The sequence below is a fragment of the Cuculus canorus genome, chromosome 20 (genome assembly GCF_017976375.1).
Source record: "Cuculus canorus isolate bCucCan1 chromosome 20, bCucCan1.pri, whole genome shotgun sequence".
NCBI classification, from domain to species: domain Eukaryota; kingdom Metazoa; phylum Chordata; class Aves; order Cuculiformes; family Cuculidae; genus Cuculus; species Cuculus canorus.
Window position 1 is genome coordinate 5,105,308 of NC_071420.1, and position 23,890 is coordinate 5,129,197.

The following is a 23,890-nucleotide window of genomic DNA, read 5'->3' on the forward strand; positions in this document are numbered from 1 at the left end:
AGTCCATGTGATTCTCCAAACACTCCAGTCTGAAAGGGTTCGTGGGAAGCAATAGGACTGTGTCACCTTCAGAGTCACTCTTAAGTCAGTTTTGATGGTTTGCTCACCAAAATGAGAATCCACTGCAGCTCCTCCACGTTGTTTGCCCATCTCTTTGCCGGTGTTTTTCTTTCTTTCTTTTTTCCCCTCTCTGTTTTTGCACAGTGTGCTTTTTGCTCGGGCTCTTGTGACATCAGTCTGTGAGGAATTGCCTGGGGCCAGTGTGACTTTCAAAGGATAAGACAATTTGTTACCTTGCCAATGAACAGTTTATTACATTTCTAATTATTGTTATTAGTCTGGCAGGTGGTGCCATGCACGATATTTTTACAACAGCCGAAGATGTAGGTACTTTTTTCATGGCAAAAAACAACCCGAGGAGCATATAAAGCAAACGCAGGCATTCTGCTCTAGTAAGGGCTCGATAATTCTTTGCGCTAACACAGTCTATAGGGCACCTGGCTGGTTTGAAATCTTAAGCTGAAATATACTGACTCTTGTTGTCGGACTAATTGCAATTAGAGCGTTTTGGCTGCCGAAGTTGGATAGGAAGGTCTCTCCCCCTCCTTCTCAAGGTCTAAATATTTGCTATTCTGCTTGTGGTGTAAGTTAAAGCCTCGTCATGTTTATAACGTGGAGGCGTTCCCGGACAGGTTGGATGGTTCTTGGAGCCCCTGATCCAGTGGGAGGTGTCCCTGTGCACGGCACGGGGTGGAACTGGATGGGCTTTGAGGTCCCCTCCAACCCAAACCGTTCTATGACTGTATAAACTCTAAGTCAGTGTTCATGTTAATCACCACCGAAGAATACCAAATAGCCCATTCCCGATGAAGATCTCGGCTCCTAAACGCAGAGACTTTGCTCTCCCTGGTTTGTGGGGTTGCACGCAGCCAGATTCAAGAAATAAAGGTGACAGCCATGCTGTCTGCATTCCAGTCCGGACTAACGCAACACCATCCCATCCCTTCGGAGCAGCACAGCCCAGTTCCACCCAGCACTATCTGCCCAGAGCAGTTGATGAGGCATGTCATGCCTTTGCTTTATCGCATATCGTGTGGCGAACCGTTCTTTATTAAAACAGTTTCACATCGCTTCTTCTGCTTCAGTAAAAACTGAAGAATTTCATGTCACGCTGTTAGTAAATGAGTTAATTCAAAAGGAACAGAGCTTGGAAGTAAATTGGCATCTTTCATGGCCAGCAGTATGTTTGGTCTCAGGGGATAAATATTGTGATAGAAGCTATGTTGTTATTATGCCTCTGTTTGCAATCTCAACAAACACGGAGTGTGTTTTTCGGTCGTTCTCATGATACAAAGGAAATTGGCCTTGTAAAAAGAAAAAATTGTGGGTTTAATATATCTTTATATATATGTCATTATTTATAGTTTATCGTTAATCTTAATGTATATATCATTATTTATATCATTATTTACATATATCATTATATATATCATTTTATATATATTATATATAATATATCATTATATATATCATTTTATATATTTTATATAATATATCATATATAGCATTTTATATATATTATAATAATATATCATATATATCATTTTATATATATTATAATAATATATCATATATATCATTTTATATATATTATATATATAATACATATCATTTTATATATATATATTTTATATATATATAAACCCCTCTTTGCTTCTTCACCATTTGCCCAGTAATATCTCATCATATTCAGGAGAACCAGACTTTGATGTTAGTTACAGTTAATCCTTCTGGATATTACAGTACTACACTTTATTTCAAGGAGAGGGGGCAGTCTTGTCCAGCTCTGTCCCCGACTCTGATCTTTCATGACGTGGCTGCACTGTGACAAGATAAGAAGTTTCCTCAATGCCACGTTTATGTCCTATAAAAATGAAGTGTAAATTGGCAGCAAGAGGAGAGTAAATGTTGTGTCCGCTAAGGCAAATGAATCTATACAAGTGTTTAGTACAAGGATTTAGTGGGGTTTGTCTTTTTGTGACTTGGAGGAGCTGCAGCTGTGCTGGAATGGCTTCGGATTTGGCTGCCTTAGGTGTGCACCCACCGGGGCTCCGGGTGAGAGCCGCTCCTGCTGGAGCGGAGAGCATGGGCAGGTTTTGGAGCCGCTCCCTGCAGGGGCTGTTTGGCAGGTACAGGAGGCCAAAAGTGGCACCGATTCAAAAGAGTGGCTGGAAAGATATTACATACCTGAGTGCACCTGGTGCCGAGGAAAGGATGGATGTCAGTCCCCTCCCCTTTCCCCATCAATTGTCTCATACCTTTGAGATACAGGTGTGCGGTTACCGTGTAAACACACCGAAGATTTTTCTTCTAGGCTAATAAGCTGCATGTTTGGGTTGGTTTTTTTTTTTTTTCCTTCTAGTGTCTCTGCCAAAACGCAGAAATGCACCATTTGAACTCCTGCACTTCCACACGCCCTGTGTTCACCGCTGAGAAAGGCTTTGGTCTCTGGAGCCCGGATGGCAAACAGGAGCAGCCCCTCTGGCAGCCACGCTTCAGTCTTCTCTGAAAGCATTTCAAGAGTTTATTTGTGTCTTATCCACACACCACTCTGTTCAGAGCACCTTCAATGAAGAGATAATGGGCGAGCATGGAATTGGAGTTGATTTTTCCTGTGCCACGCATGGATCTTTCTGCTGTGGCTCTCCAAGACTGTAGAGTTGGCTGCAGTCATCAGCTTTCACCACTAATTACCGGAAAAACCACTCTGCTTCCATCCCTAAGCTTTCAAGTTACATCGAGCAGTCCAAGCTCTGAAAGACTGGACAAATTCTGATGATGTTCCTATTTTTGGTGTTGCCTGAATAAAGATGTAGCACCGAAGGAGATACAGAAATCATTTCACACTGGATTGGTAGTGTCTTCCGAGACTGCTCTAGCTTCAGTACAAGTTGTAGCTCTCGATACCACAACACCGGCCTCAAATTGTGCCAGGCAAAGGTTTAGATGGGATATTAGGAAAAATTTCTTTACTGAAAGAGTGGTGAAGCCCTGGCAGAAGCTGCCGAGGGCAGCGGGGGAGTCTCCATCCCTGGAAGTGTTCAAAACCCACGTAGACGCGGCCGTCAGGACGTGGTTCAGCAGGCACGGTGTGGTTGGGCTGACAGTTGGACTGGATAAGCTTAAAGGTCTTTTCCAACCTTAATGAATGTGATTCTAACATCACTTGCTTAAGTCTAAGGAGAAGCAAAACAGCACAGGTGTGAGGAAGCTCACATTGTACAACTGTGTTATCTTCAACGTAGACAAGTGATTTATGATTGCATGTTTCATGGAGCAGGAATGATATTGCCAGAGGTAAGAAGAAGGAGGAAAATCCAAACTCCCTGCAGGTGACAGACATCTCGAATAAAAGAGAATCCCTTTGAATTTTTCTGGCAAGTCTCATCAGGAGAGTCCTACAGCGAAAAGGGAAAAGTGACTTTCCCGTTGCAGTCACTACAACTGCCCTAGAATCAAACCTACTCACTAAAACCCCCTTGACAGGCAACCAGGAACGCTGGCGCCGTAGCGGCGAAGGGTTCCCGGACCACAGTCCCCTTCTGCTTTTGCACACAACTTGCTCATCTGCCGTTGTGCAATTCCACATTAATACGGACATTAGTTTCACGGGAAGCTCTGACCACTTCTTTCGATTTATGGAAAGAAGTGAGAGGCTCTGTAATCAGCAGAATTAATGAAAGTGATGTCCTAGGGCTTTCCATTCCTTTCCGAAGAATGGGGGACCCTAGGTCTCAGGGTTGCTCTGCTTCTCGTAGGCTGCACAGAGACCAAGGGAAATGAGGATATTGTTGTACTGCTTCTGGGTTGCCAAGAGAACCTCAATGCTAACCTGAAGTTTTGATGTTTTAATTGATCATAGTTAATATTTTGAGTACAGCACCATCTAAAAGCAGTCATGACTGATGCTTTATCGAGATAGATACCATATAAAGACAAGTCTGAGCCTTGAAGCAGTCACATTTGGTCTGATCTAAATCATGCATAATAATAGAACTATAGTATAGTATGGGTTGGAAGAGAACTTAAAGATATCTAATTCCACTCCCCCTGCCATGGGCAGGGACATCCCCCACTGGATGAGGCTGCTCAAGGTCCCATCCAACCTGGCCTTGAACACTAGATAGATATGGGTTCAACTCTTGAACTCACTGTTCTGTCCCTTCTCCATTTTCAAGTTCATGGTTTGGTTTCTTTTTCCTTTTTGACGCTTTCAATCAATTCTTATTGAACAGGAGTGATTAATACAGTTCTAATTTTGCAGCTGTGCTGCCTTTGAAAAGCGTTCCTCTCGTTCCATTACTTTCTTCTTAGCTTTTTAAGGGTGTTTTCCAAGGAAGATGAATACCACCGGAGGTGCTTGCCCTGGATTTGGGAGCCTTGGGCATGCCCTGGTGCAGTGCCTGCAGCCACCAGGTGGCACGTTGTAAGGGAATCTGTACGACCTGAATAGCAACTTGACGTTTTCAGTCTGTTAGTATGATTAAAGGATAAATAATATTAAATGTTTCTTTAATAGGAGAAAATGCACAGCGCTGACAGTAGTGATTAAGTCCTATTAAACAGTTGTTATTTTGGACACCAGGTGATTAGTACGTTTAAACCACTTCATTTCCAGACTTTGGCACCTTGGTCATTACTAACTCAAATCATAAAGTTCAGTGAATCAAGTTGTAAATAGTTTTATTGGTTCCGCGTTAGAAAAAAATTGAGGGTTGTGAAATTCCTTGATGATTTAAAGTTATATATTTCCTAAGTCCTTGTATTTCTGGTTTTTTTGTACTTCATTTGTTCATCGGGGCAGAAATTCTAAACTCTGTTTCTGCCTTTGTAAACTTTCAAACCAGGGTGGTGATTGAGAGCAAAGAGTTGTGTTCGTAGGATGAGGACCGTGGAGATGACCTGGGGCTGGAGCACCTCCTGTACAAGGTGGGGCTGAGAGGGTTGGGGTTGTTCAGCCTGGAGAAGAGAAGGCTCCCAGGAGACCTTAAAGCAGCTTCCAGTGCTGAAAGGGGCTCCAGGAAAGCTGGGGAGGAGGTCTGGATCAGGGAGGGCAGGGATAGCACGAGGGGAAACAGTTTTGAGCTGCAAGAGGGGAGATTGAGATGAGATTTTAGGCGGAAATATTCTTCTGTGAGGGTGGGGAGGCCCTGGCCCAGGTTGCCCAGAGCAGTGATGGCTGCTCCATCCCTGGAGGGGTTCAAGGCCAGGTTGGATGGGGCTTGGAGCCCCTGATCCAGTGGGAGGTGTCCCTGCCCACGGCAGGGGGTGGGACTGGATGGGCTTTGAGGTCCCTTCCAACTCAAACCATTCAGTGCTTCCATGACTGATGCGCCAAATAGAGAGAACTGGAGGTTTGGACTAAGGCTCATACAGCACTGCCAAATGCCATAGATATCTGAGGGAGGAATTACCTCCAGGGACAAGAGTGGAACTGCTCTTACAGCTTCTGGAGAAAGGTCCTGATTTACATATGTGCTGATGACTACTGTGTAAAACACAGCAGCTTCTTTTTCCTGTTGGATTGTATTTTGTTTTCTGAAAATATTTTTCATACTTCTGGAAAATATTTTATATTCGTGATATGAAAAAGTTTCCTTCAAAGCAGTTATTTGTTTTCTGGAATTTTATTTGTTTAAATAAAATCTTTGGAATTGTATCGCAAGGTCTAGATATATTTCAAGGATTTAGCTACACAACAAATCTTCCTTGAAGCTAATTTTAATAGTTTTTAAGTGACTGGGAGCAAATTTTTGGTTTCTCCAAACCAAATGGAGGATTAAAAAGACCCGCTGGCTTTGTCCTGTTTTTTGCTTTAAACCTGTCATATGTTAGGACTGTTTGTGATTTCAGTGCTCGATGAAGTGGCCTTTGCATCACTCACATGCCACTTCACAAACTTCTATCAAGATGTTTATGATGGAGCTGTTTAGCCTGGAGAAGAGGAGGCTGAGGGGAGACCTCATTGGTCTCGACAGGTTCCTGAAAGGAGGTTGGAGCGAGGTTGGTGTTGGTCTCCCAAGTAAGAAGTGATCGGATGAGAGGAAACAGCCTCAAGTTGCACCAGGGTGGGTTTAGATTGGATATCAGGAAAAATTTCTTTACTGAAAGAACACTAAAGCATTGGAAGAGGCTGCCCAGGGCAGTGGTGGAGCCTCCATCCCTGGAGGGGTTCAAAAAGCATGCAGACATGGCACTTGGAAACACATTTTAACAGGCACGGTGGGGTTGGGCTGATGTTTGGGCTGGATGAGCTTAGAGGCCTTTTCCAACCTTAATGATTCCATGAAGAGGCCTTTTCCAACCTTAATGATTCCATGACTCTAGGAAGAGACTTTGCCAAATGGAAGCTACCTTCATGGTTGCGTTAGCCTGCTTAAAATGCCTCTGTTTTCCTAGTGTGATTGTGTGTTGTCGAAATGCATATGTTAGCCAGGAGAAGTCCTTCATATTCTCTTGGGTGCACATGTATGTGCCTGTAGAACTTGTGCGTGTGTGTCGGGGCAAGGCAAGGCAAGACAGCACCATAACTCCGGGGAAAATGGAGGAGGTGACTGCGAGTCACCCACTTACTCACTGGCAGATGCTGTAGGAAACCTCTCTTCTGTGGTTTTGAAGAGCATTTGCGTTCTGGACAAGGAAGGCAAGAAGGTAGATGTCCGTCCCCTTCTCATCACCAATTTTATCACTTAAGACCCTCGTATGTAGAACAAACTCTGTGTCGGCGTTGGAGTGAAGAGCAGCATTGGGAATCACACCTAACTACAGCAGGTGCTGAGCTGGCAGTTTCACAGAAGGTTGTGAAATTTGATCGCACAATGGGAAATCAAGCCACTCCTTGAGGGCAATATCTGGAAACATAATGGGGAACCACCCTTCAAAGGTGATCTCTGTAATAATGGGGCTTAGAAACACTTTCTACCTGCTTTGCTTAGAAAATTATGAACATTTTTAATAGTGTTACTGCCTTTTGCACAAGCGCACTATATTTAGCCGTACCTCAACAAGTCCAGCGCTCAGACACACCCAAGGCAAGAAACTGCCCCGTACGTGCTTGCTGCTACCATCACTGCAAGGTGTAAACTATTGATGAAATTTTCTGTTCTTTTTATATTCTGATAATATTGTGAACTTTTCGTCTCTGTCTATGGATCATAGCTTATCACCTGTTGTCGTTTTTCAACCTTCTCTTCTCAGCCTGGAGAGGAGAAGGCTCTGGGAAGACTTTAGAGCAGCTTCCAGTGCTGAAAGGGGCTCCAGGAAAGCTGGGGAGGGGCTGTGGATCAGGGAGTTGCAGGGATAGGATGAGGGGGAATGGTTTAAAGCTGCAAGAGGGGAGATTGAGATGAGATCTCAGGAAGAAATGTCTTGTTATGAGGGTGGGGAGGCCCTGGCCTGGGTTTTCCAGACAAGTGGTGGCTGCCCCATCCCTGGAGGGGTTCCAGGCCAGGTTGGATGGGGCTTGGAGCCTCTGATCCAGTGGGAGGTGTCTGAGTTGGGACTGGATGGGCTTTAATGTCCTTTCCAACCCAACCCATTTGGTGATTCCTCTGGAAGCTGGGCATCTGTGCACCCCTCGAATACCTTTTGCCGCAGCTGTTTTTGGGTAAGGCTTTAACCTTTCTCTCCTCACACATGCTAATGAAGATGGAACACCCAACCCTATTGCATTAGCCCCATGACACTCTCCTGCTACTTGATGTCTCCTTCCTTTCTTCTTGAGATTGCCATAAAGATTGCACCTGCACTCTGGCAGGTACTTATGCACACCACAGCCTCTGAATAATGTCGACTAATAGGAGAGACTTCAAAGAATCCCAACTCAGTCTGAAAGGGCTGGAAGGAGGGGCTGATGGGAAATGTTATAAGAATTCAACATTTCCTGCTTAGCTAAGCGGTAATTTAGCAGGACATGTAAACTATGTGCAAGTATTTCAAAGCAAACAAAAAAACAAACAAAAGCTACGCGCACTGCCCTGGTGCTGCAGACAAAGAGCGAAAGAGGGAGGGGTTTGAATCCTCTGCTTGCGTTTGTGATTTTGGTAAGTGCTCAGACACAGACGGAGCAGGGTAATGAAAATATTTTGGCAGATTTGGGGTTTATTTGGTAGAGATAAATGCAAAGAGAAAGAAGCCGAGTGGTTTAGCAGTGACCTGAGCAGGTCATTATGTGATTGAAATCAATTACCCAGGAGCTCATTAGCAACACAGAATAAATGTCCTTCCTTCTTGGGCTATGGACATTCTGTTGGATCCCTATCGCACATCAGATCAAAACGCTGTCTTTCAGAGCCACTGAAGGGTTACTACCAGAGTGTTCTTTTTGAGACAGTGATTTTCCAGAGCAACCGTGCTTGCCAGGCCAGCGAAGCTTTCAGAGCAAAGGGACTCGTTGATCAGCAGATACCAGAACTGTCCTGACAGTTGGAACTGGAGAGAAACCACTGCAGGTCAGGGAATTCTAACATTTTACAAATCAAATATACGCTGCGCTTTTTCTCCTCGTGATTAAGACACAGAAAGATAGATAGTTCTGGAATCCTCAACATAAGGAGGACATGGAGATGTTGGAATGGGTGCAGAGGAGGGCTACAAAGATGATCCGAGGGCTGGAGCACTTTCTATATGAGGACAGACTGAGAGAGTGGGGGTTGTTCAGCGTGGAGAAAAGAAGGGTCCAGGGAGACCTTATAGTGACCTCCAATACCTGAAGGGGCTACAGGAAAGCTGGAGGGGGCTGTTCACAAAGGCTTGTAGTGATAGGACAATGGGGAATGCGTATAAACTGGAGAAAGGCAGATTTAGACTGGACATAATGAAGAATATCTTTACTCTGAGGGTGATGAGGCCCTGGCCCAGGTTGCCCAGGGAAGCTGTGGCTGCCCCATCCCTGGAGGGGTTCCAGGCCAGGTTGGATGAGGCCTTGAACAGCCTGATCCGGTGGGAGGTGTCCCTGTCCATGGCAGGAGGTGGAACTGTTTGATCTTCAAGGTCCCTTCCAACCCAAGCTATTCTATGATTCTAAGATGATGCTATTTTAGAGTGAACTTCACTCCCATTCACTCATTGAACCCATGTGGTTCAAGCGCGCTTTCAGAAACACGATAGACTTTGTGCGAGACTTCGGCAGGCGACGACAGAACAAAGCACTGAGCGCAAAGTTCAGGGGCACGTATTGTATGACTGCTCCGAATCCACCCTCCTTTATGGTGCTAAATACTTGATTTGGCAAAGTGTCCGTGGCTGTTCCAGTATCTTCATCGGTTTGGTCATCAGGAGCCTGTGTGCTACTGTCAGGCGATTCCAGCAGAACAGGGATTAAATATTGAACAGTATGAGGGCCTTTTGAAAAGGAAGATCTTTGTTTCAAGAGTCCAAGAAAACTGCGCTCTTAATTGTAAAGTAATTATTACTCTAATGATAAGAGAAAATCAATGATGCTATCTGATTCTTTCAAGATATCTTAAGGCAGTACGCAGAGAAGTAGTCGATACACAGAAGATGGAAGTAGAAGTAGGGATAAATAATAGGAAAAATATCAGTAACACAGGAGGTTCATTAAAAAACAGTCTTTAATTCAATCATATATTTTAGGATGCAGGGATTCTCTCCTTCTCAAGAGAATATTGATATTTTATCGTGACCTTGCAGGCTGTAATTGTACATAAATAACAAAGGGGCAAGTGAAAAAAAAAATCATCTTTTACACTCATACCGAGTGGACTGCAAATAAATATGTTTCAAAGGAAGAGAATGGGCTGACAGGATGGGATTTGTCTGGAATTGTACAGCACAGGCCTCGTGAATGCCCACCAAGTGTATAACAATCATACGGTTTTGAACATATACAGGGCCTGTATTCTCATAGAGGTGAATATTTGTGCCAGTTGTGACAATACACAGATATATACATGAATTTAGGTACGTAGAGTCTCCTCCCTTTTATATACACACCTCCGTCTTCTTTCTTGCTGTGGATTTCAGACTTTATGCAGGAGGAGCTTGAAAAAGCGATGCTTGGGGAAAACCTCCCCCTGCAGAGACAGAAAAGCTAAAGACACCTGGAACAGTCGAAAAGCTAAAGGTTACCTCGTCTTACTGCTGGGGTAACAAAATTGCCTGGCAAACAGCACTGTTAGGCAATTTTATTGCTGTTATCAACTGAATGATTTTGCTTGGAGGTGGTTTGTCCTTTTTCACAGAACAGCCTATCTCTTAACTACTGCCTCAGCAAAGCTGGGGTCGATGGTAGTCCGGCTCTCATTGCAGTTCTAACAGCAACAGTGTTTGGTTCCTTTGCCCTCCGTGTTAAGGGCATGTACCTGTCCTATTTGCCCACGATGGGAAAGTTTGCAGTTCGAACAAAGACGAAGCCCAGGTGTTGATGGCTAGATTTATCGTCAGGACTCCTAGGATGTTGAGTACAAACCCAGCTTTGGCCTAGAATGATAGAAGAGAAGGGTTATTAGTTGAACTGAGTATGTTTTTCCTTCCCTGCTGATTAGGTTTGATTGCGCGGTTAGATTTTCTCCTTGGTTTTTGTTCACAACTCCATCAAATTATATTTAAGCTAGTTTGCTTCGCAAATACGTGTATTAGGGGAAAATGAGTTTCCATGAGATGAAATTCTTTACCTAGAAGTCCTGAAATCCTTTTAATCCACTCGTGTAAGGCTTTCTCTTCTGACCTGGCATCTGTCTCTAATGTTAGTTCGGATTTCTTCTTGGATCAATTATGAACTAGAAAAGTTATTGAGGGATGTGGCATCCTTGTTGCTCTTTCCTTAATGTACTGAGAAAGGACATCAAGGCAGCCTAGTGAGATGTGCTAGGCTTTCCGTGAGGCCCTGCAGGAGGACTTTCCAGCTGGTAGGAGTCTGACATCCCTATGATCTTCCTTTGGGCTTCTGGAACTGTCAGACCCTGCCATTGCTCACTGACAGCGAGCTCTTATTGGAACATCATCAAGAGAGCTTGAGTGTTCTTCAAGAGCTTGATGGTATCTTTATAAGGCCCTGGGTATATGTTAGAGTCACCGTGACCCTTCATTAATTCACACATGTAATTCTTCTTTCCATTTCACTTCAGCCGAGTACAATGAGTTTTCTAACTCTCTTTCAAGGAACAACATCAGGAAGAGGAAAGATCAAAAGTAGCGATGAAAATAATGAAAAGAATTGCTCACCATATCCATAACCTTGAGTTGTCCATAGGAGAAGACAATGGCATTAGGAGGAGTGGCCACTGGGAGCATGAACGCCAGCGATGCAGAAAGGGTACAGGGCAGCATGACGTAGAGTGGATTGAGGCAGATTGCTTCAGCCTGGCCAAAAAGGGAACAAAGATGATGGATTTGATATAAAAAATGCGGAGAAATTGTTTGGCAGAAGCCTGATTGTATTTGTCCACCTCGTTCTTTCGCAAACACTTCAGCCGCTCACATCTACGTTTTGCTTTAGAACCTTCTGGCCAATGTCTTTATGCAGAAAATGCGAGAATTGATTTTTGTGGTCAGTGCTTTGTGTTCCCAACTGTGGAATCTGAGCGCTGCTGCAGTATAAATGAATTACAATGGTTGTATTCAACATTAAAACCAGGGGGGAAAAAGGGCAAAGAGGCTTCGAACTGGTTAAGAACAAAACGAAATTATCAGGTAGCTCCAATTCTGGAGGTGAGTGGATCAGTTTTAGGGGTTTGCATCTGTGCAAAAAGATGCTGGTGGTGCTTATCCCAATTTCTACGTGGAATCAGCCCCACCCCCCACCGCAGAACTACTTTCCCCGGCAAAACGCATCTCCTGTGCAAATGCAAAAGTCAGAATTAGGTCATAGAGCTTGACTAACACTATCACCTTCAGAGCCTTCTGGAAGGCCAGTGGTCAGAGTGAAATAGAGTCATGGAATGTTGCAGGAAAGCAAATGCTGCTGCCTTTGTACAGAACAAATAGGGAAAAAACAAGTACAGCTGGCAGTGACCTCATGGGGTTGTTTAGGCCAGGAGGCAAAGTCTAATATGGCAATGAATTAAATCCCTTTACTGTTGACCAGCAACGATTTTAGAAAGGTTGAACTAAGCACAGCGTGTGTGAATGCACACGCAGGCACAGACACCTCTGCGTGTTTTAAGTCTTGTATTCCTGTTTGGATACACGAAGCAGTGCTCGGCCGTGTCCCCCAGGTAGGTTTTATAACTGAGCAGGTGTGTGCTCGGAGCAGAGTTGGAAGCTGTTCGTAAAAGAGTATTTAGAAACGGTGGAACTCACCATTGAAGCCAGAATAGGGAGGAAAAGGGTGGTGGTGGCCACGTTGCTGGTGCACTCGGTGAAAGTGGCAATAAGGAGGCACAGGAGGAAAGCAATGGCTGGGTGAGGGATTTGCTGCAAAGGAGTCAGTTTGCTGCCTAACCATGAAGACAGACCGGATTCCTGTAACAGGGGAAAGAGGTCGGTCAGGATAGTTGACTGGGAAGAACCAGATACCCACATCACAGCCCAATTACCTCTCTTATACCATATCTACCTTCTCTTCTCAAAGGAGTTCTCATACAAACTGCTTTTGTTAGAGAAACAATTTCTTCCTAATATCGCATCTAAATCTCCTCTCTTTCAGCTTAAAATCGTTACCTCTCGTATTTCCAGGCACTTGAAGCCTTTTCCAATTTGTTTATTGTCTAGATATTTAATAAATACATTGTCTGTTCCATTAACTAAGCCATTGCTGGAAAACAATTTGTAGCCCTGGACTCCTGGCAGATTCCTGCAAGAGGACATCAGTGCATCCTTCAATGTGACAGCCAGATGTATTTTCCAGCTCCTGATGATTCTCTAGGCTAGCTCTGCATTTGTCTTCTAACAGCTTAATTTCAATCATACTTCCATGAGTAGTTTGAAACAGTTTGGAGACCCATCCTGAGCACGTTCTCCCCTCGTGCTTGCCATGCCAATTAAGTTGTATTTAGCAGAAGTTTTAATGTATTGGGGTAGTTTCTTGATGATCCACTTTTTCTAGAAGACAGTTAATCACGCTGCATTGACCGGTGGTACCATCCCATATGTAGAGGCAACCATAAAGGTTTGTTCTAATTACAGGGCTCCTCCTAAGGATGGTGAAGTCTATCCTACTGCCACTGGCTGAGGAACTGCACCTTTGGTGCTACCAGCATGCCCTCTGGTGTCCTGGGAGAGCAGGCATGAAAAGCAGGATAGAGAACACCAAAGGAAGACACAAATCCCAGTAAGCAGAGGAATGTTACCTCGCTGCCTTTGGCTAAGGCAAAGCCACCTCCCAGCAGAAACACAATGTTCCACGGCATTTTCTGGTGAACCACTTTCCAGCTCAAGAGCGCTGGAGGTGCTCGGATCTTTGATGTGCTGCCTAAAACCCAAAAAGATTTTGTAAGCCATGTTTTATCCTGCAAAGAAAGGAGGGCAGGACATTTTGGTGGGAGGTGAGTTCAGTCTGAGCATCAAGGAATCACTTTTGTCAGCAAGATCAAGCAAACTGTGGAATCATCTCATAAAGCAAAGGATGAGAGCCTCATCGACAAAGACTTCAAAACTTGACTTGAAAAAATACTCATGAATGATCCGTAGCTGCTCCAAGAGACAGTGGAATAAAGGTAAGAATGAGTTAAAAGCAATAGATCTGCAGAACGGTGTGTGTTTCTGTTAAGTCATGTATTTGTTTCTGAAAATTCCAGCTTTGGTGGCCTTTCCATACGTGCACAGTGGTGTCCAGCACAGCACCGGGATGTTCTCTGTCTAGTTAAATTACAAGAAACAGAGAACTTTTCATAAAACCATTGAGGTTGGAAAAGATCTCTAAGCTCATCCAGTCCAACCATCAGCCCAGCCCCACTGAACCTACCAAACCATGTCTTGAAGTGCCACGTCCAAGCACTCAGCTGTAGCTATGCAAGAAGAGCAGTTTGATATCTTGTGGAATGTTTGGCATTTCCTTTGTTAATCTAGAATATAAAACTTCCTGCATGCCCCTTCTGACAGCTGAGTTTTGATGCCTCCAGTACACGTACCTGTTGGTTGCTTCTCTCTGCTGTCGTTAGAAATATCGGAAGGGATGATGAACAACAAAACTGAAACGAAGATGGCAACCGTAGCATCAGTAACATAGCTGCAAGAGATCAGTCAGAAGTTTAGCCCAGCCGCGTTTTCATCTTTATGAAATCCAGCTTGCTTCATTTTTATTCAACATAAGGAGAAAGAGTGGCCATACCTTGTATTGTTTCTGTTGAAAAGAACCGTTGCCCAACCTGGTATGAAACCAGGATCTCTCGTAAACCAGAGTACCACCAGTAGTATAAAGACGATCAAAACCGCTATTTCTGCAAATCTCATTGGGCCTAATTTCTTGGTTTCTGCCTTGATAATTTCATAGGCTCGCTGCTCTTTTGCCTTGGCAGAGGCACTGTTGGCACAACCAAAATTCTCCCGAAAACTGGAATAAAATGGACAAGAAACATCAGAGAAATTTGCCACAGAGTTAAGAACAAAAATTTCACATTCAGTCATACTATCTTTTAGATATGTTTATATATGCATATAGAGACACTATATATTATTATCATAAGCTATAATATACGTATTATTATCTATTATTATCACAGCAGTAGCAGCCAGAGGTGTTGAACAGTAACTACGTTGTCCTGTGTTCTGCCAAGGTGATCGGAAAGAAGCTTCCTATCCCTAAAAGCTCATGATCTCAATACAACCAGGTATGGACACATGGGGCAATAACTCACTGCTGGTGTCATCGAGAGGGCTGTGTGATCATCAGGAAGCAAACAGTTGCCAAACTTTTTAAAATGACAGAGCAGGAGGATATTAAAAGAGGCATTTGAAGACAAAAGAACTGTTTCAGGTATTGCAGCACTCTTTCCGTTTAGAGGAAAGGAGGTTGGGGATAATAGAGCAGTGATAAGCTACGGATTAAACAGGTAGGGAAGGCGAGCCAGTTGTATGGGTGATTAGAGTTTGGACCTGGCACAATACTAATCCTCTAACTCTTGTCTCAAAGGTATTTATTAGCTATAAAGAAAGATCGGTTTCCTGATTTGAAGCACAACAATCTTTCAGGATGTGAAAGCAATGCTGCAGAACAGGTTATATGCAGTTCCACCTTCTATTTTCAGCTACAGAGTATATTTAGCTGGGATTTTATCAGTTCCTCACAGAAAAAGTCGCACTGTTTTAACAGATAGGAGGTGTTCTGCTGCTCTCTGTTGTGTGCCAGCACTTTGTCGCTTGCTCTCTGGCTTTTAAGCATGGGAAATAATAGAAGTATCAACACCGTGTCATTACAACATGTAATGAGCACTCAGTAAGAGCCCTGCCAGCCGCATTGCAGCGTGCAGAGGGTACTTACTTAAAGCCCAAGTACAGTATCTGCAGCCAAATCCATGCCAAAACCAGCAGCAAAACCATGGTGGGGAAGGCAAAGGAGAACCAAGAGGCAAAGTTGACGATATTGCCGTTGTTAGGAAAGAGCCTGTAAAACATAGGCGGCTGTTAGCGTCCAGAATTCTGCCCTCTCTTCTGTAATGAATGATTCAGAAAAGAGGAGGCACTGAGGAAGAGAAAACAACTTCCTGACCGAGTTACCAAATGGATATTTCCCTCCTCTGTGTCAGCTGTAGAAGAATGATGCAGGTTAGTGGGTACGTAATCCCAAATTCAACCGGACTTACTCATCCACTTGTCCTTGCAGGACCAGGTTTGGTGTTGTCCCAGTCAGAGTTGCAATCCCTCCAATACTGGCTGAGTAACAGATAGAGAGAGACATCCCTTTGCAGAGCTTCTTGTGTTTCTCCTCTAGCAGATTTTCATCTCTCTTTTTGCCTTCCTCGACTGTCAGGATGTGATTGTTTCCTAGGTCCCAAGACAGGAACAAAAGAGTTATGGAAGCTTGAATGGATGGGAAAACATCTTGTGCCTGTGTAAATTCAGGATTTCAAGTCTAGGACACGATGGGCTCAAAGGTGAAGGAACCACATTCCCTCATTTTAAGGCTGGCATTGTTAATTCTTTGATCTTCTGCCCATTGTCACCGGTTCTCTTCATAGAGAGCGGTTTTTCAGAAGGAGAGAAATTGAAACTTGCGATGAAGTCCAAACATAGTGCTCACACTTCTCAGTGCATCAGGGCAATGTCTGAACTGCACGTGGAGGGGTGAGAGGGAAGAATTTGGGGCGGTACAACAGAGCCAGAGGAGCTGGGCTGAAGGGAACTCATTCTGCAGCGGCACCTGACTGCAGGCAGAGATTTACATTCCAAAACATGAGTGGTCTCAAAGATGGGAAGAGGACAAGACAGCTAGGAGAGAGATATTGTTGCATGGTTGTATATCTTTGGATTAGAACGATTATTTTAATCCCTAACCTTCTGCCATAAAATAGGTCTGAAAATTTCCTTTGGGAATTCCCTGTTATCTGAGAAGTGATACAGTAGAAAGTTATTGAACCAGCATAAATATACACGGAAAGCCCAAATTCATGCATTTTGTTGATTGAATGATTAACGATCACCTCTTCATACTTTCAATCTATTCCTAGCTTCAGCCAAGTCAGCAGATTTTACTGTGCTTTCGTTTGGTTCAGGGAAGAGCCTCAGAAACGCTCCGATACAGTCAGCAGGCGGTAGGTACGTTCTTCTTTTAGAATTTACTGGCAACTCTAATGACAGGGAAGACGGCATCAAGTCACCCTCTATTATCCCGCAAAGAAAACCACCCATAATCCACTCACCTTTCCCTCCTGTTTCTTTGGAGCTCTCTGATTTAGTTGGCTCTTCCTGCAGTTCAAAGGCTTTATTGATGTTTTCAGAGGATTGCCCGGCTGTGCTAGACTCTATTTCGGACTTGTGCAACTGATCCAACACCGCTTGTGCAATTGGGACCATCATGGCAGTGGTGGCGGTGTTGCTGATCCACATCGAAAGGAAGGCGGTCACGACCATGAAACCCATCAGGAGCCTGAAATGGAATGGTTTGAAAGCACCAGTTTGGAACTCAGTGCTGCGATGCCCTTTTGTTTTTAGTTTGCGTCACGAAGCTTTGGTTATGAACATTGGGTTTCATACTTCCACCCAACACTTCCTCCCACCCCAGTCCGCTTTGTGAAGGACGCTAAGATTTAGCATAAATGTTCCTTTTTGAGGTTTCAGCCAATTGTGTTTTTATGTTCTTGTGACTAGGAAAGTGGAAGCTGGTATCTTGGAACAAACAGTTCACTACTCACTACCCTGCTTATTCTTCACGTTTCTGGGGGAGATACACCATCTCAATAACACATTAATGCATTATAATATATTTTGAAGAGGAATTTCAAGCTGAATTTGATCGCCAGTGGTGATCAGTTTAAGCCATAAAGAAGATGATCTCTCTCTTTTTTTTTTTATTGTTTTATCCTACCTCTATGATTTAAGATTCTCTTCTTACTCATGTAAAACTTTAATCCTCATTTCAGTACTACTCTGTTATTTGTCTCAGAATGATTCTTTTGATGAGATGTAGATTATATATTGGATGGAAAGGGCTTTATCTTGTATGCATTTTTATTCTATTGCTTTGTAATTTCCTGCAATATTCCCTCTTCTTATGATCTGAGACAAATTAAATAAGGCCATGTAGCCTCTGCTTAGCTTAAATTTCTGGTCTGGTAAATATTTGTTGCTTTCAAAGCAATCATCCCCATATTTTCTGTTCTCTTTGCAATCAGCGTGACGGAGAGTACGTGGTTTCTGTGTTTTAGCTGCAGTCTTTCCTGATTGTCTAAAAGCTGTGCTTCTGGCCAAGCCCAGAAGCACTGTTGCCTCTTCAGAATCATAGAATAGTTTGGGTTGGAAGGGACCTCAAAGCCCATCCAGTTCCAACCCCCCTGCCGTGGGCAGGGACACCTCTCACTGGATCAGGGGCTCCAAGGCCCATCCAACCTGGCCTTGAACACTTCCAGGGATGGGGCAGCCACAGCTTCCCAGGGCAACCTGAGATAAGAACTAACACCGTAAAGTCCTTTATCCCGTAGTATTTTCACGGCTGTTACTCACAGGGCTGGTCTGACGCCAGTGATAAGTAAGACCCGCAGAGCAACGCGTTTGTGCAGGTGCCAATCCTCAATAGCAATGGCCATCAGCAGCCCCCCGATAAAAAGCATATTGGTGTCCTTCAGATACTCCCTGCAGGTCTGTAATGTGGGATAAGGGAGAGAAAACAGTGACAAACAGCCAAGAGAGAAGGCATTTTCCGAAGAGGGATCTTGTTTCAAAGAAGTCAGCATGCAGTTAACTTTGGATTGCATTGGATCTTAGAATCATAGAATAGTTTGGGTTGGAAGGGACCTTAAAGCCCATCCAGTCCCATCCCTTGCCATGGGCAGGGACACCTCCCACTGGATTAGGGGCTCCAAACCCCATCCAACCTGGCCTTGAACCCCTCCAGGGATGGAGCAGCCACCGCTGCTCTGGGCAACTTATTCCAGTGCCTCACCCCTCTCATAGTGAAGAAATTCCTCCTTATGTCCAGTCTGAATCTTTCCCTCTCCAGTTTATACCCATCGCCCCTCGTCCTCTCGCTACAAGCCTTTGTAAACAGTGGATTTGTTTTGATTTCAGATTAGCAGCTCCACCCAGAGTTCACTCCAGGCTCGCGCGAGTTCTGTTCCATGGAGAGGACGGCTGGTTCCCTGAAACAATAGCGCAATTTTCTCTTCTGTGCACCGCACTCTAGAAATCACCCTGGAAATAATCCCAGAGTGAGAGAAGCCAACCAACAAATCCATGGGCAAAGGAAGATCTCTTACTGTTGTTGAATCCATGATATTCATCACTGGGAACAGCAGGACAGGCAAGAGAGCGGTGACAGCCAACGGCAGGGCTTCCGTGCACCAGAACAGTGCCATCACTATGATGATGTAACCACACTCGGCCTCCTGATAGAAGAAGAGTACGCGCAATCAGAACAGGCTGTACATCTCGCTTGGGCTTTTCGAAAGGCAACAGCCCGTAACGATGTTCATTGGCTGATAAAGGGATTTGAGAAAAGGTTATTTTCTCTCTTTCTCTCCAGTCTGTCCCCCTACCTATGCAGATCTTAATCAAATAACAAACCATTCAACAACCTTGTCAGAACTGTGAGGACAAGACCGGGGCCTGCAATGGGGAAACGAAGAAACCGAGGAAAATAAACAAATGGATGACTTTGAACCCTTCTTGATATGAGGCTGGAAGTCCCTGCTCAGACTTCTAGATTGTGCTGATGGGGTACTTCTTTCCTATATATTTCTGTCTTCGAGTTGCAGAAGTAGTTGTTGATTCGGTGAAGGTTTCTCCACGTGTCTCCACTTGGCCTAAGTGAACCCCAACCAATTTCAACAGCTTGGATTCCTTCTGCTGCAAATACTTTTACTTGGTTTCCGTTGCAATTTTAGCTTAGGGGAGACTTTGAAAGGCTCACTGACAAAGCGCTCACAGGTGAGCTTCAGCTTCCACTGCCTTTGTCTGGTTCCTTTGAAGCAAGTCTGATCCGCTTCTTCATGTGGGTCTTATTCTGAGAAAGCATTGATTTAGTTCTGCTTCAGACAACCACTCCAAATTGTATACAAAACCAAATAACTGCCACTATACAATAAAAAGATCCTAAATAACACATCGCAACAGAATTTCCTATGTCTGGGCTGATAGAAAAAGCAAGGAAAAATAACATTGCAGGTGAAGGTGTTTTCCTGATTTTGGAACCAGCACAAGAATGCCATCAAATCGAAAGAAAGAAAGAAGTGGTTGTGTGGTCTTGGAGCCAGGATGCCCACTGGAAAAAAATACACTGGACAGTAGCAGTGAAAATGTAGTGATGGTTACTGAGGAAACACTGGAGAGGTGGAAATGGCTCAATTGCAGATGATTAAACCAAGAAGCTGGAATAGTGGCCATCAGGACCAAACTTGTGATGCTTTAAAATGTGCTCAGGACTTCCAAACGTGGCATGGAAGTGGCAGAGCCGGCGAGGGGAAAGGATGGCGGGGGAGCCAAGTAGTCTGGAGGAAAGAAGACGACAGCAATCTAGGTGGTAAATGACCAGAGCAGCAAGGTTGGAGAAATAAAGCTGAGAGAGATTCATGAAGAGATGAAAAGATGCCTTTTTCAGCCTCACACTTGAATGAGAGCATTAAGAGCCTTAATTACCCATCCCACCAAGCACTGAGGGCAATTTTTCCATTTTGATCATTCTTTTTCTCTCATTTTTGCTATTTAGAGACACCAGTGGGCACCTTTTGAGAGACCCTAGCAGGGCTTTGGGATCTACAGGCATGGTGCTATCCTCCTCCAGCCTGCCGTGAGCAGTGAGAGCTGGAACTGGGCTTTTCCCAGCGAGTTGTCCTGTAAGGACATTCCTCTGCCTTTAGGCAAATTCTTCACCATTGTTCGCTTTTATTTGTATGAGTTTAGTGCCCGGTGTTATGTCATTGTAGGACAGGTTAATAGCTTAACAGAAGAGAAAAATGCAGAATTCCATCCCGTGAGTTATCTGCTGACAGCTCCGCAGGCTGAGGTTCCAGCTTTTCCTGCGTAGCACAGTTCTCACACAAGGAATCTTCTCACAGGTTCTAAAGAGGAGAGGCCAGGACATTTCAAATGTCTGTGTTGTGGCTGACTATCCCGGAGAAAGTCCTTTTAAAGGGGAACTGAACCAAGACGGCCAAGTGATTCCACAGGCAACGCCGAGAACTTATTGTATGGTAACAATGACTCCGGCAAGTTTGAACTCAGTGTCTCAGAACAAAATAATCTCTCTCTCTTTCTGGCTATTAGGACTTTTCTGATCCTGATCTCTTTTAACTCCTGTAACACTTTTGCCTATGGAAAGTTAACCAGCAAAAAAAGTCCTTTTTTTCTGTTTTAATTCTTAGTAAGCTTTTCAGCAATAGTTTTCAGCAGAGCGAGAGGAGGACACACCTGATCAGTTCCCACATTTCACCTCCAGTCAGTGCCATTCCATCATTCTTGCTCGTAATCACCTGGTCAGAGCTCCAAAGTCTCTGATAACGCTCAGGAAAAGAGCAGTGAGAGAGAAAGCTTTGGGACAAGCTGCACAAAAAGACAGGGAAAGGCTAGTGGGGCAAAGAAAGAAGCTTGGTGAAGGAGACCAGAAACTGGGAGTTGGCAAGGACTGGGAGACGGGCAGGCAGAGACTGGAGGAGAGAGCTAGGACTTGGTATCCAAAGAGCAGTGACAGGAGAGGGAGATTGGGTCTTGCTATTTAATGATGCTGGAGCTTTAATAAAAGACCAGGAGATCAGAGATCAGATCTCTCTTCTTGAAGAGATTTGGAGTGGGAGAAATAAGCCAGATAGACACTTTCAGATAATCAGAAGGGAGATTAAAATTGAGGCTTCAACCGTAACTTAGGCTCATGCGTATGAGCTTCAGCGCAGAAAACCCTTTGCGAAATCAGTTAAATGCAAAGCCAAATGTACAAAATTGGATGTCACCAAGCATTCTTCTAGAATATGTGATCACAGAGGTATTTGTTAATCCACCTATGTCCTATTGCTTTATTCCCTCACCATCAGCAGTCAAAGGGCTGTTGAGAAAAAAAACAAATCTTTGAGCAATAGGTGAAGAAAGTGCCTCTGAGAAAGGATCTACACTTTCTCTTCAGTTCGGTCGCTTCAAAAGACAGATCTGGAGATTCGGCTCTCGACTTCAATTTAAAAAGTTCTTACCTTGGTAGGAATAGCCAGGGGCAGAGGAAGAAACACAAGGGGTACCAAGATTATGATCAGGTATTTCCTGAAGGCCACGGTCATCTGGCAGAAGCCAGCCATGGTGCTGGAGCTGGCCTAGAGCTGAGGGACCCGTGCTCTGCGCTGGAGACTATATAAACACTCGGGAGTATTAACCATTGACCCCAGGAGGTTGGGTGTTGTTTTTGGAACTGTAATCGGAGAAAGAAGGAAGAGAACAAAGGAGGGAGGGAACAGCAGAAGACTGTCAGACCGGGAACTTTCTTAAGACAATCTTTCTGATAACTGATAAATCAGGAGGGAATTAACTCCTTGTGGATAAACCGGGTTCGTTAAAAGTAGCCTGAAATGACCTATGCTTTGTTTAAAGGATATTAATGTTTTGGTCTTTTAATGCCTTCTTTGAGTACTATTATTCCTCTCATAAAAAAAAAAAAAAAGAGAAACGGCTCCCTCCATAATACATTAAAATTGCTCTAAAAATATGTAGAGTACTGAAACCCACATCTGCAACGGTAATACTCAACTACAGAGATTAGAGTCATCTACACAAAATGTTATATAAACATCATTGTATCCACTGAGAAATGCTTTGGGTAGCAAAATCCTCCAGAGCAGAGCTCCTGTCTCCAGCTGCCACACCATGGCCCCATCCAGAAAGGGACTCATCACCTGAGAGCAGGGGCACCTGTCCTTGTGCCAACCAAGAGTGACCATCGTGGCTATTCTGTTTTCTTCGACTCAAACAGTAATAGGGGAAATGCCGAGGTCTGCTCAGAACCCAGTTCCTCCCACGTGCCAGCCCAGTAGAGAGTCGTAGAATGGTTTGGGTTGGATGGGACCTCAAAGCCCATCCAGTTTCACCCTCTGCCATGAGCAGGGACACCTCCCACTGGATCAGGGGCTCCAAGAACCATCCAACCTGGCCTGGAACACCTCCAGGGATGGGGCAGCCACCACTGCTCTGGGCAGCCTGGGCCAGGGCCTCCCCACCCTCACAACTAAAGATTTCTTCCTATGATCTCATCCCAATCTCCCCTCTTGCAGCTGAAAACCATTACCCTCATCCTATCCCTGTGCTCCCTGATCAAGAGCCCCTCCCCAGCTTTCCTGGAGCCCCTTTCAGACCCTTTTCAGATCAGGAATTCTTTCTTGCAAGAAACCTCCAAAACACATGCAATGAATTACTTGTTCTGCAAGTATGCGGGAATGGAATTGAAGGTTTTAATTCCACAGGGAGTGTCTTGTAAAGCCACGTTGATATCTTTATTTGGTAGATCGTACAAGCACGCACTTCAGATAATGGTGATAAAGTTTCCGTTTTATTGGTACGAACTGTCGCAGCGCTGTTTATAGCTTACTCAAGCAGAGAGAGAGAGAAGCACGAGCATTGGGACATCTGAAGTCAGTTCCACAAAGAGCTTCACAGGATCATGGGATGGTTTGGGTTGGAAGGGACCCTAAAGCCCATCCAGTTCCACCCCCCGCGATGGGCAGGGACACCTCCCACTGGATCAGGGTGCTCAAAGCCTCATCCAACCTGGTCTTGAGCGCAGCTTCTGCTGTTCTCTATCACCCCTTTTTCTGCCAGGGCTTCTTTTCTCTCCATAATGTGCTTAAGACTGAAGATCACTGAGGGTTCAGCTGCCAGAGCTGCGAACTCACAGCTCTCTCGCAAGCTTCATCATTGCTCACCAGACACAGCATCGTGTTAAATAACTGCCAACCCCGAGCTCTAGCATTTCACCCTTGGTGCACAAAGAACGAGAAAAGAGGTTTCAAACTATATTCCTCCACATTTTTGTATGCATTTCATGTTGAATTAATGTCGGAAAAGGTGCAGGAACCAAACTAGCCACTGGCAAATAATGTTTTTACTTTTAAGTCCTAAGGTTGCAATGAAAATCTATCAGGAAACCCTTTGTTTTCCTGTCTCGGGAACACAAGGTTGGCCTCCAGCTGCGGTGTTGTTTATGAGATGGAAGTGACCACGCAGGACCTCAGGTAACAAATGGTGTCTGTTTAGAAGCAGCGCAGCCACAGCAGTTGCTTCCACAGCTACAAGAGGTTTGTTACTTGTG

At 44.4% G+C, this 23,890-nt stretch overlaps 1 protein-coding gene and 1 long non-coding RNA gene across 3 annotated transcripts; one reads left to right on the forward strand and one right to left on the reverse strand.

Annotated features, from left to right (window-relative positions):
• Positions 1-9,636: 9,636 nt before the first annotated feature.
• SLC13A2 (solute carrier family 13 member 2) lies at positions 9,637-22,029 on the reverse strand. Of its 2 annotated transcripts, XM_009560205.2 has the most exons (12): positions 21,789-22,029; positions 18,870-18,998; positions 18,118-18,254; positions 16,818-17,044; positions 15,762-15,942; positions 15,440-15,562; positions 14,291-14,512; positions 14,091-14,188; positions 13,311-13,432; positions 12,322-12,483; positions 11,245-11,382; positions 9,637-10,500 (listed from the first exon to the last, which is right to left on the reverse strand). In XM_009560205.2, exons 1-12 carry the CDS (start codon positions 21,888-21,890, stop codon positions 10,369-10,371), a joined length of 1,773 nt encoding a protein of 590 aa, XP_009558500.2. In that variant the 5' UTR covers positions 21,891-22,029; the 3' UTR covers positions 9,637-10,368. The 2 variants fall into 2 exon arrangements, with proteins under 2 accessions (XP_009558500.2, XP_053941332.1); XM_054085357.1 differs by lacking the exons at positions 18,870-18,998; positions 21,789-22,029 and adding an exon at positions 18,557-18,657.
• LOC128854198 (uncharacterized) lies at positions 13,374-21,904 on the forward strand. Its single transcript, XR_008453170.1, has 4 exons — positions 13,374-13,676; positions 14,682-14,789; positions 16,626-16,713; positions 18,682-21,904. It is a non-coding gene; the product is annotated as an uncharacterized LOC128854198 (long non-coding RNA).
• Positions 22,030-23,890: the final 1,861 nt, after the last annotated feature.